Here is a 12250-nt window from a genome sequence, read left to right as displayed (position 1 = left end):
GTATTTTCGGTGTAAGTGAAACAACTAGTGTATGAATAACATTTCTTCATTTTATAAAGTAACTAGACAAACACTGCACTTTTGCACGGGTTTGTATAAATTAAAAATTATGTCAAGATTAACTTTTATAAATATATTGCAGATTTAATTTTATAATACAAATATTTGTTTTGTGATTTTTGATATATTTATAATTTAGTGTTTTCTAATAAATATTTAGGATTCCAATCTATTTATTTATGTTTTTTTTTAATATTATATTGTTTTAATATGTTAAGTAATTTTAAAAAATATATTAAAATATATTTAAAATAAATAAAATAATTTGAACTATTAAATTAAATGAGTTGACATGTGACATGTCAAGAGATTATACATCATGTTAATAAATATTGTCCTCAAATTTGCAAAGGATTAAAACTTTAAATCATAGTTTAGGGACTAAAATTCTAAATTTTAAAATAGAAGGAAAAAAATAGATAATGATGGAATGATCAAAATTATAATTAAACCTAAAACAATTGAAACAAGCAGACTTATAATGTCTCTCAACATGCTACTCGAATTTTAAATAAAAATTATTAAAACATTATTATAGGGAAATCTCACAGAAATTTTATTTTCTTTTTTTTTTTATCATTTTTTTGTTTGAAATACTTTGTTTATAAATTGTGTTTATATAAAAATATTACATTTAATTATTTTTTACAATTTCATTTTTTTATAAATATGTCATTTTTAACCATAAATTTATCTTCATGTTCTTAAATTTTGAATATTTATATCACAAATATCATATTTTTCTCTGAATAGTACACTTAATTTTACAACTTTATCTTGTTTTTCTTAATTTGACTATAAATTATTTTCAACAAAAAAATTTAATAATTTTGTTCACAGTAATTTGAAATATTTAATATAATTTATTAATTAAAAATAATATTTATCACAAAGAAAAGTTAAAATATAATGAAATATAAATGTTGCATTTTTTTAAAGAGTTTTCTCACAAATTATATAAAATATTATATTTAATTTCAACAGTATTCTTCGGATTACATTTTTAGCATAAATTCTTTTATCACTGGAGCCCAAATAATTAATTTAAGTGCGTTCCTTTTGTTCCTTCAGTTTGTGTTGTTTTGTTGGATTATTTTGATCGTGTGTTTAATTGTTTTTTGATATCATCAATAAAGTTTAATTGATTTAAAAAATAATGTAAATATTCTTTAAAAAATTAATACCAGATACATGTATTTTTTCAAATTGTGACTCACTAGTATGTACCGAATTTTAACTATTCCAGGTAATATCATACCTAATACTTGTTTTTTAATATTAAATAGAATTTGAAAATGGAGTCTTTTTTATCAGAAGTCATTTTTTTCCCTTCTTTTCATTGGTTATTAAATGAACTCAGATCCTTGGCAGCACTCTTCTGCCGCTCTTGGTAACTCAATATATAATGCGTTGGCAAAGTAAACATATAAAATATATATGATAAAAAAAATAATGAAATCACATTTTAATTTATGATAAAAAATTTGAGATCAAAATTTTTGTTAAAAAGGTTATTGAATTAAAATAGTTTATAATTGAGTATTTAGGACAAACATTTATCTAAATCTCAAAACTAAAGTTATTTTAAACTTTTACAACTACAAATTATTTTAAACTAATACAACTATAAATTTTTGTCAAAAAAAAATACAACTATAAATTATTTTAATTAGATTACTTTGAAATTGATTTGAATTTATTTTTTATTCTGCGCCTGGGCCTTCCCTTAAGATGAGAACAAGAGGGGCGAGCTTCACCTGAAATCATTTCCTAGGATTGAGGTTGATTGGCTTGTTCAAGGCAAGGCTCGACATAGTTGAGTTGTTATGGGGAATCTCCTATCTAAGATTGAGGCTAAGCTCCTGTTCTGGCTCGGTCTTTAACCCATTTAAAGTTAGCTTTGGTATTTAGCCATTGAGGAGAGAGGAGAGAGGGGTATATTAATATTTTGTAGTTGTATTAGTTTCAAATAAATTTAGTTTAGGTGTTTAATTAAAGTATTTGTTATAAATACTCAATTATAAATCATTTCAATTCAATAACTTATTTAATATCAAATTCTAATTTACATATTTACTTGTCAAAAGCCAAAGTGAATATATTGGAAAAAATAATTTAATTTACAAGCCACTGCAAATTTAATTGATTTGAATATATTCAAGAGGGTACAAGGAGGATAATACAAAGTCTTGACTGATAGAGTATTTCAACACAACACCCAAAATACTAGACATCTAAATTGATCTCCCAATCTTATACTTAGACTTTTGTAACATTGAGTTTAATATATTCAAGAGGGTACAAGGAGGATGATACAAAGTCTTGACTTATACAAATTTCAACACAACACTCAAAACACTAGACATCTCAAAAACATAGGCTCCTAAATTGATCTCCCAATCTTTACTTGTCTAAAAGGAAGGTCTCTTAACAATTCAAACAAGTTATCTTCTCTCTCTCTATCTCCATACATCTCTTCTCATTATGAAGAGACATTCCTTTTAAAAAATTCCTAATCATCTTCAATGATATCTCTGGTTGAGAAAAAGGAAGGAAATGGCCAACTCTAAGGAGACCTGCAAATGTTAGCATGTCTTCAAACTCCATACTCGGTTCACCAACCTAAACAATAAAAATAAGTTAAGATATAGCTTGAAAAGTAGGAATAACATAGGTAGTAAAATGAAAATTAAAGAGCTTATTAGAAACACAAATGATAAAAGATTGAAAGGACTATAAATTTAAATAATTGATTTATAGTTCAACTGTCAACATGATAAAGATGTTATACACTCCAAATATTTACCTATCCGTCCTCAGACCAGAGTTCATGACGCTTTGTTGTGTTAAACCCAAAATCCTCGACCAAATGTTTTATTAAGGAAGCTGTCCCAAGAGATGGAATGACAGAATCCAAATTACCTCTGCAAAGGAATTATAACTTTGCTTAGTCAATAATACAAACTAATATTATAGGAGTATTTATTAATCAGCGGAGGAAAAGAATATTACCTGTAAACTAATACCCTAACACCTGACTTGACAAGTGTCCCTAACAAGGAAAGGGTTGGTTTCTCAAGGCTCTGAAAGTCATAGGCAACAACACTGTAACAGAAAATTGCACTCAATAAAAACCTTCAACAAAAAGAGTCAATTGATAAAAAAATTTATAATTCCTTTTACTTCAAAGAATAAAACTTACTCATTGCATGATGACCATCGTTTAACACCGACCACTGAAATAGTGAATAATGATAAAAAAAGTCTATAAATAAGACATTATGTGTAATCATATTACTTGCATTTTCTTCTAACTCTTGCTTTGCTCTCTCTGTCTCTCTCATATTTTTGCAAGCACCACCGAGTAAACTCTCTCGATATGATGAATTTCTACCTTGCTTTGCTGTTTTTCTTCATTTTAAGAATAAATTCCTCATTTGAAGAGGATAGAATAATTGCTCTCCCTGACCAGCCTGCGGTTAATTTCCATCAATATGGAGATTACTTAACCGTTGATGAAAATCACGGGAGGAAACTATTTTATTACTTCGTTGAGGCGGAAGTCGATCCGGCTTCCAAACCTGTTGTTCTTTGGATAAGTGGAGGTAAATATAGTCTTATTTTATATTCATCATTTTCTCTGACAAATTCATCTTCTCCCCTCTACTTATCCAAAGAACAACTGGTTTGGAAGCCGGATCGACTTCCGCCTCAACGAAGTAATAAAATAGTTTCCTCCCGTGATTTTCATCAACGGTTAAGTAACCTCCATATTGATGGAAATTAACCGCAGGCTGGTCAGGGAGAGCAATTATTCTATCCTCTTCAAATGAGGAATTTACTCTTAAAATGAAGAAAAACAGCAAAGCAAGGTAGAAATTCATCATATCGAGAGAGTTTACTCGGTGGTGCTTGCAAAGATATGAGAGAGACAGAGGGAGCAAAGCAAGAGTTAGAAGAAAATGCAAGTAATATGATTACACATAATGTCTTATTTATAGACTTTTTTTTATCACCATTCACTATTTCACATAGTACTGAAAACCGGGTCGGCCGGTTCAACCTGTTGGACCAGTAACCAAACCTACATACGGTCTAATCAGCTCAAAAACCATTTATGCAAAAAACCGGTAACTAAACCAGAAAACCGCCTAAAATCCGCCAAAACCTGGATTCATTGGGTTTCGTTGAACCGTATTACAAACAGAAGAAGAATGAAAGAAGAAAATATACCTTCCTGTGTTTTTCTAACAGAAAAATTCTTAAAATAAATAGTGGCAAAATGAAAAATAAAGAGTTAAAAGGAAAGTATTTAGTTGGGTTTTATTTATAGAAGAAGAAGAAAAACTAATATGAAATATTTCTTGTAAAATTAGTTGCTTGTAAAAATATTTGACAGTGTTGTCCAGGTTGATGATGAAAGTTTCAAGATGGAGTGAAATAGAAGCGGCGGCTTATAAGAGAAAGAGAAGTTTATGGTTTCTTTACATTGTTTTAAATAAAGCCCAATCATAAAGTGATATCTAGCAGTAACTTTTTTTACAGGACACAATACTCTATATTAGATTATCATTATATAATATTAGTATATATACTATACTTGCCATTAGTTTTTATTGTATTTTTATTTCACTGTAGAAAACAATAACAAAAGTAATATAGAAATATATCATAAATAATTTAATTAAATTTTAAAATTATAATTATTATAATTAAATTGTATTATTTATATTTAATATAATATATTGTAAAATAATAAATAATATTATTTTTATATCGTCTTACCTCATTTGACCGATCACACTTCGTATCTATGTCAGTTCATGAATCAGTCCGATTTTAATTAGGTCGCTATTTCACTTCACTTTTTAATTTATCTTTTATATATTTATTTAATGAATGAAATCACGTCAGGGCATAAATTATGAAATTTTGGCATTGAAACTACTATGTGATACACATAGTGCTAAACAAAAGATGAAACACTTATAAAATAAATTAAAAAGAGAATCAAATTGAGAGATGTTATAGACTTGAAATATTTACCTGTCCTTCTTCAGACCAGAGTTTATGAGGCTTTGTTGTGTTAAATCCAAAATTTATGGGTTTGAGAGGACCATGCTCAGCAAATGTTCCCTCTCCAACAGAAGAACACCTGAACACCTGGGGCTTTCAAAACACATAAAATATATTAGCCAAAATCCAATGAATTTATTTTTATAATATTCCGTAAATAATACAATAAAACTATATTTACCATAAGTAATCCTCCATTTAACAAGAGCACAACTGGTTTGGAGGCAGGTTGATCTCCGGATGATGAAGTGGTTTGAAATGGTGGTGAATACTTTCATTAGATTTTTCCGGATGATGATTGTGATAAAGGATTGTGGATTATATAGTAGTAGTAAACAAGGTGAAGAAAGAGAAGAAAAAAAGAAAAAGAAAAGAAAATTAAAAAATGAAACAGTAAAGAAAAACAAAAAGACTGTTGTCAATGTCACTTTGTGTTTTACAGCGATTCCCACTATTTTATCTTTTCAATACCACTATCCGTACTACTTTAAAATTAAGTTAAATTATCATTTCAGAATTCTGGATATACTACTTTTTCTTCTTATTCCAAAGTTGAGCATTCATCATATATCAAGTGCATGTGAGGTAGACATTGAGTACTTTGTAAGCAAAAACAAAACAATTTCAAAGTTTAATCCATGCATATTGTTTAAAGTCAAATTAAATATCAAATATATTTAATTGATTTTATCTCTTATTTTTTTCATAAATAACAATTAATTGAATTTTTTTACATCTTCCCTTAAAATCTATTTTAAATTTTTTTAATGGATATGCACATTATAAGATATTTTTACAATGTCATCCAACATTAAATCATCAATCTGTCATGTCAATAAATTTTTTTCAAATAAATGAGTGATTTATTTAGATACATGGTTGTAATTGGTTGACAATATAAAGTTATTTTACACCGTCAATACATCCCCTATTTTTTCATTTTAAAAATAAAAAAAATATATAAGTTTTTAATACATATAAAAAATTGACCATTTCTCTCTCCCTTAAGAATAAACTTATAATATTATGAAAATAATAAGTAAAAACAATTTTAATTAATTGTAGTTAAACCCTCTTGTTTTCGTTAATATTATTGATTGAATAATAAGATATGTTATTTTAAACACACTTTGTATTCTATTATTCCATAAATCTTTTTTAATTTGAGCATAAGTCACCAATTTAACAATTTTTCAAAAATTCATTTTCTCACTTCTTATTCCTCGGCTCTCTAACCATTCAATTTAAAATTTCCATTTTTAAAAATATTTTCATTTGAACTTAAAACAATATTAATTTTTATTATATTTAGTACTCTTTTTTTTTTTTAAATGATATACTATATTGAAGCAAAAGAAGATTTTTTTTGAACTCGGTATGAATAAATATTATTTGTGTGCTTTTAAAAACTCTAAACAATAACTAAATCATAAAATATTAATCTGATTTTTATGAGTCAATAATAGGTCATTTGACCCATCTAAGGCAGAAAATGATAAACATTATTTTTATGTGTAAGTATTTATAGTGCCTTTTGCTAAATAAAAAAATATTGATCCTATAATTTTTTTATTTTTTGCTAAATAAAAAAAATTATATATATATTTTTTAAGCTAGAGATATATTAAAGGAGTACTAGGGATACTTCAACCCAGATACAAAAGAGACTATAATAAGAGTCTAAACTAGATATATTACTCGCCAAAAAAAAAAACTTAGTCAAGAAAATGCAAAGGAACTTTGCAAAAGGAATAAAAGTAATTTTGGTATGGGTAATATCACCTACCATAGACAATTTTCAAGCTAAAATCTTGATATTCCAAATTAAATCTGGAATATCACTGGTTTCCCCTTTAAAGTCAACAACATTTCTAGATAACCAGATACACCAACAAACTACCATCCAAATGAATCCTTCTTTATCTTTTCTAACCTTCCTTTTCCTGAAAAACTCCCCCTTGTTCGAAGCTACTGCTCAGCGAAGTGCCAATAAAAACGTCAGTCTTGAACCACCTCCCTACGCTGCTCCAAACTTTCCTCGCATAAGAACACGTTATGAATAAGTGCTGAGAAGATTCTGTGTTCCTTGTACAAAAGCAACAAGAAAGATCTGACGGGGAGGAAAATATTCCTTTAATCAAAAGTGAATCTTTTGTCGGTAATATGTTCCATAAACATCTCCAACCGAATTCTTTATTATGAAAGGAACGGAGATACTCCAAATCTTTCGAAAAGCCCAGCGGCTCACCAAATCCTCCACCTGTTCTGTAGGAGTAACTAGATCATTCAAGTAAGCATAACCCGAATTAACCGTATAACCATCTGACAAATTGTTCCAGCTATGCGAATCATGCTGAGTAAGATTCAAATTTCTAGAAACCTGCTGTAGAAACAGCCTCAAAGTATTCAGAGAACTGACTGATGCTGCAGTCTGCCCGACCCAAATACCGTGATCTCCCCAAACCCAGCTGCCATTAATCCAGCGACCAACTTCAAAGACCGTCATCCTCTTAGCCTTACTCAGACTGTATAACTCAGGGAATATGGATTTCAAGCTGCCTATCGAAAGCCAAATCGCGTTCGAAAAGGACGTTCACTTTCCATTTCCCACCGCAAAACTACAGTCAGCCATAAACTCTTTACCGGTGTAACCTTTATCTATCGTTAGCAAGTATTTTCACCAAGATTTAGACGAACTTCCATAGTGAATTGACTCGTTTTGAATGTTCAAGCTATCATTACCGTATCTTGCGATTAAGATTTCCATCCATTTCGACTCCTTCCCCTCTAAAATACGCCACTTCCACTTCAACAGAAGAGCAGAGAAAAGGGGGTTGGTCTGAGAACGTGAAGGGTCACACATTAACAAACCTTAATCCCTTTTTCTTTTTTTATTTTATTTTATTCTTGAATTAATTAAATTGGTAATATTTGATTCGGAATAAAAACTGATAACAAATATCCATTGGGCCTAGTACGAACTTGCTCCTCTCTGTCCCCCCACAGGCCCATAGCACACTTTTTTTGCAAGAAATAAATCTGTAACAAAAATAACCTTGGGCCACAAAAATCATTGCTATTCACCACCTCCTTGGCCCATGTTACCATCGTTTTTTTCCACAAAAAATTCTGATTAACAAAATACAACTCTGGGCCAAGTTCTGTTTGGGCCCTGCGCCCTACTGCTTCCTACATCATAATTTCACCAATAAACCCCCGTGACTCCATTATTTCATGTTTTTTATAGACAATGATATATATTAATAGCAGCACCCAATTGCAGAGAATAAATTCTCAGAACATTACAGCAAAACAGAACATGCCCAGCTAGAATGAAACATACCTACATTCCTACATATATACTAAGGGACACTGATTCCATTCGTAAAAATTACAGTTAACCTTCTTTCTGCTCCCTATTGCTAACCACCACCACGAATACATTTTGATATTATGGATAACTTCCTCTATGTCGCAAAGGTCGTTGTTGAAGACAATGTCGTTACGGTGTTTCCAAATACACCAGCAAACAGTCACCCAGATTACCCCCACTCTCCTTGGCGAAACCCTACTATGCAGCGCCCCCCACCATTTGCAAAAAGTCCTCACAGCAATCTGTTTTTGGCTGAATATCGGTCCCAAGCCATTGATAAATCTTCTTCCACACCCCTGCAGCTATGTAACATGAAAGGAACAAATGATGAATGCCCTCCTGACATTGGCAACCAAAGACACAGAAACAAGCATTAGAGTTTCCTATGATGCCTCTTTTTACCAACTGTACTCTTGTTTCCAGCCTATCCTTAAGTAATCTCCAAGCAAATATTTTGACCTTCGACGACATCTACGACCTCCAAACTATAGCCCAAGCTTCTTTACTCCTAAGATCTTCCGCCCCTTCAGTATTCTCCATTACCAGCATGTTATAGTAATCTTTTACATTATAAAACCCCGATTCGTTTAATGGCCAAACAATCCATGCCGATCCTCTTTGGTTCCACTTCCATGAGAAGCTGTCTCAATTCCCACCATTCCTCCCTTGCTTCTTGGCTCAGAATTGATTCATCCTCCACTATACACCATCTCCACAGATTTTGCTCCCATACACCCATGTCGTGCACACTCTTGCCATCACTATCGAGTTCCTGAAACAGGTTAGGATAAATACAGTACAAAGCATTTTTCCCCAGCCATTTACTTAACCAGAGCGGCACCCTAGCTCCATCACCCAATCTAATTGCTATATTACAAGAAAAACCTACAACACTAACATCATCCCCAATTATCATCAGGTCCCTCCGCCATATCGACTCTAGGGACTGCCTACCACTAATTCTTTTGAATAGTAGTCTCTTATATAACATACCATACCTATCCTCCAAAATGCCCTGCCATATTGAGTCTTCTTCTTTTAAGATTCTCCATAACCATTTTGTTAACAGTGCCCTATTAAAAATTTGTCAAGTCTTTGACTCCAAGGCCTCCTTCTTCTTTCTTCTTGCATATTGTATTCCAACTTATCCAATCTACTCCCTTCTTCTCGACTGAGTTATGCCAAAGGAAATTACGCTGCAGCTTCACAATGGCTTCAATCACCTTCACGGGCATTTTGAACATAGACATTTGATACACAGGGAGATTGGTGACCACTGAATTAATTAGTATCACCCTACCACCAATGGACATGAGCCTTCCAATCCAAGGAGAAAGCTTGGCCCTCATGTTATCAATAATCGGGTTCCAAAAACCTATTCTTCTTGGATTTCCTCCAAAAGTGACCCCTAGAAACTTAAGAGGAATACTGCCCATTTTACGGCAAAGGAATTGGCTTGCTGCCTGAGAAAAATATTGATCCAATTCCACTCCATAGAGCTTACTTTTCCACATATTCACACGCAAACCCGATACCATTTCCAATCCTCGAAGAATTACCTTGAATGCCCACAAGTTTCTCCAAGAGGCCTCACCCATTAATACGGTGTCGTCAGCAAATTATAGGATATCATACGAAAGCTCCTCATTAACCTGAAAACCTTTGAACACACCACTTACAGTTGCATGCCTCACCAACCCCACAAGACCTTCAGCTGCAATTGTGAACAAAAATGGTGACAAAGGATCACCTTGCCGCAATCCCCTTTGAGCTTTAAATTCACTTGAAGGACTCCCATTTACTAGGACTGACATGTTGCTATTGAACACCGTCGCCTCCATCCATTGCATCCATCGTTGACCAAAGCCCATGTTCCTAAGCATCTCTTTTAGGAAGCACCAATCAACACAATCGTAAGTTTTAGCAAAATCTACTTTTAACAACATACATCTCTTCTTTGTTCTTTTTGCCAAGTCAATAATCTCATTTGCTACAAGCACTGTTTGTGAATTAGAAATCAATTTCCCAATAACTAATCTTAGTCTTGTTGCCAATAGTTTGGAGATGATTTTGTAGATGCAGCCAATTAAACATATGGGCCGATAATCCTCAAGTCCTTGAGGATGCTCTACCTTAGGAATTAAGGCAATAAACGATGCAGACAAGGCCCTAGGTAGAGAAGCTTTGCTGTGAAAATCCTGGACACACTGAACTATATCATTTCCCACGATTTCCCAGTATTTTTTGATGAAGGCAATATTCAATCCATCAGGCCCTGGGCTTCTATCCCCTTCACACCCGAAAACAACCCCCCTTATCTCCTCCCTTGTGAAAACCTCCTCAAGTTGATCTTTGTCGTACCCCGAAAGTCTGTTAAATTGCAGCCTACGTAGTGTCAGTCTTAGTCTATCCAACCCTTTGAATCGTTCCTGAAAATGGTTCTTCACCTCAGCTTTAATATCCTCCACACCTTCCATGATCCCTTGGGATGTTTGTAGTGAGACAATATTATTTCTTCTAGATCTTGACTTCAGTATGGAGTGAAAATACTTAGAATTATTGTCGCCTTCCCTTATCCACCTAACACTCGCCTTCTATTTTAGCACACTCTCTTTGTAATGCAGATTTTTCCAGATGTTATGCTGAATATCCTTCCTTCTGCTGTAAGCCTCATCATTCCCTTGTATTGTGTTAGATACATGTTCCTCTTCCAATTCATTTAGTTTTTCAACATCCTCCTCAATTCTCAAATCCAGCCAACCAAAAACCCTTTGATTCCACCATCTCAGCCTTTCCCTAAGGTGTTTGATATTTTCTTTTAAGACAAAGGCTCTCGTACCCGTGATTTGTTGCGAGCTCCATACCTCCTTCACAAAATTTTCAAAATCAGGGTGTTCATAGCAGCAGTTGAATACTTTAAAAGGTTTTGCTCCCCAGTATTTATTACAAGCTTTTATCCACACAGGCCTGTGGTCTGAAATGTCTCTATTTCCCGTCACCTGGGCGACAATCTTCCACAAATTAATGATACCTTCCGATAATAGGATCCTGTCGATTCTGCTTTTTAATTTGCCATTTGAGTTTATCCATGTGAACTTATTCCCAACAACTGGTAAATCAACCACCTCCAATAGTTCTATGACTCTTGAGAACTCCTCCATTTCTAATCTATTAGCCCGCACCCTCCTAACTCTCTCAACCCCCACCTTAATTGCATTGAAGTCGCCTCCAATTATCCACTCACCTTTTGGGAACTTGTATTTCCATTCCAACAATTGATTCCACAGAATTCTCTTTTCAGTAATACCACAAGGAGAGTATACATTGAGAAAATAGCAATTAGTACCTTTCCACGATGCGTTAACTCCCAGAAGACCTTTTGCTCTGAAACTAAATTCAGACCTGATGACTCCTTTTTTCCAGATCGTAACCAATCATCCTGATTGACCTTCAGACTCCATCGCCGACCATTCACACTCATCCTTTCCCCAAAGACTGTTTATTATCCCCACATCCATCTTCTTAATCTTGGTTTCTTGGATGAAACAGATGTCAGCCTTTGCCCTTGACAAAATCTGACAAACCCTCTTTCTCTTTACCAGATTACCACCACCTCTAATGTTAAAAGTCACACAATTCATGGGTCACCACTTTTCTCCTCCCTGCTATCTTCAGAGCATTCTTGTTCTCTTGCTTCTATATCACGCACATAAGTGATATCTCAATCCATCTCATAATATT

The 12250-nt window shown here is 32.8% G+C and overlaps 1 protein-coding gene and 1 long non-coding RNA gene across 5 annotated transcripts; both read right to left on the bottom strand.

Moving 5' to 3' along the window:
- Positions 1–2159: 2159 nt before the first annotated feature.
- LOC131627895 (uncharacterized) lies at positions 2160–5565 on the bottom strand. 4 transcript variants are annotated; one of them, XR_009291619.1, is made up of 6 exons: positions 5318–5540; positions 5107–5229; positions 3263–4228; positions 3073–3165; positions 2867–2984; positions 2160–2682 (listed from the first exon to the last, which is right to left on the bottom strand). It is a non-coding gene; the product is annotated as an uncharacterized LOC131627895 (long non-coding RNA). The 4 variants fall into 4 exon arrangements; XR_009291618.1 differs by having other exon boundaries at positions 3263–4144; positions 5318–5531; XR_009291620.1 differs by having other exon boundaries at positions 3263–5223; positions 5318–5565.
- Positions 5566–11103: 5538 nt separating this feature from the next.
- LOC131627880 (uncharacterized) lies at positions 11104–11990 on the bottom strand. The gene is made up of 2 exons (XM_058898740.1): positions 11856–11990; positions 11104–11802 (listed from the first exon to the last, which is right to left on the bottom strand). Exons 1-2 carry the CDS (start codon positions 11988–11990, stop codon positions 11104–11106), a joined length of 834 nt encoding a protein of 277 aa, XP_058754723.1.
- Between the last annotated feature and the right edge of the window lie 260 nt (positions 11991–12250).

Source organism: Vicia villosa, unplaced genomic scaffold (genome assembly GCF_029867415.1).
Source record: "Vicia villosa cultivar HV-30 ecotype Madison, WI unplaced genomic scaffold, Vvil1.0 ctg.000410F_1_1, whole genome shotgun sequence".
NCBI classification, from domain to species: Eukaryota; Viridiplantae; Streptophyta; class Magnoliopsida; order Fabales; family Fabaceae; genus Vicia; species Vicia villosa.
This window is presented reverse-complemented; position numbering and strand designations above follow the sequence as displayed.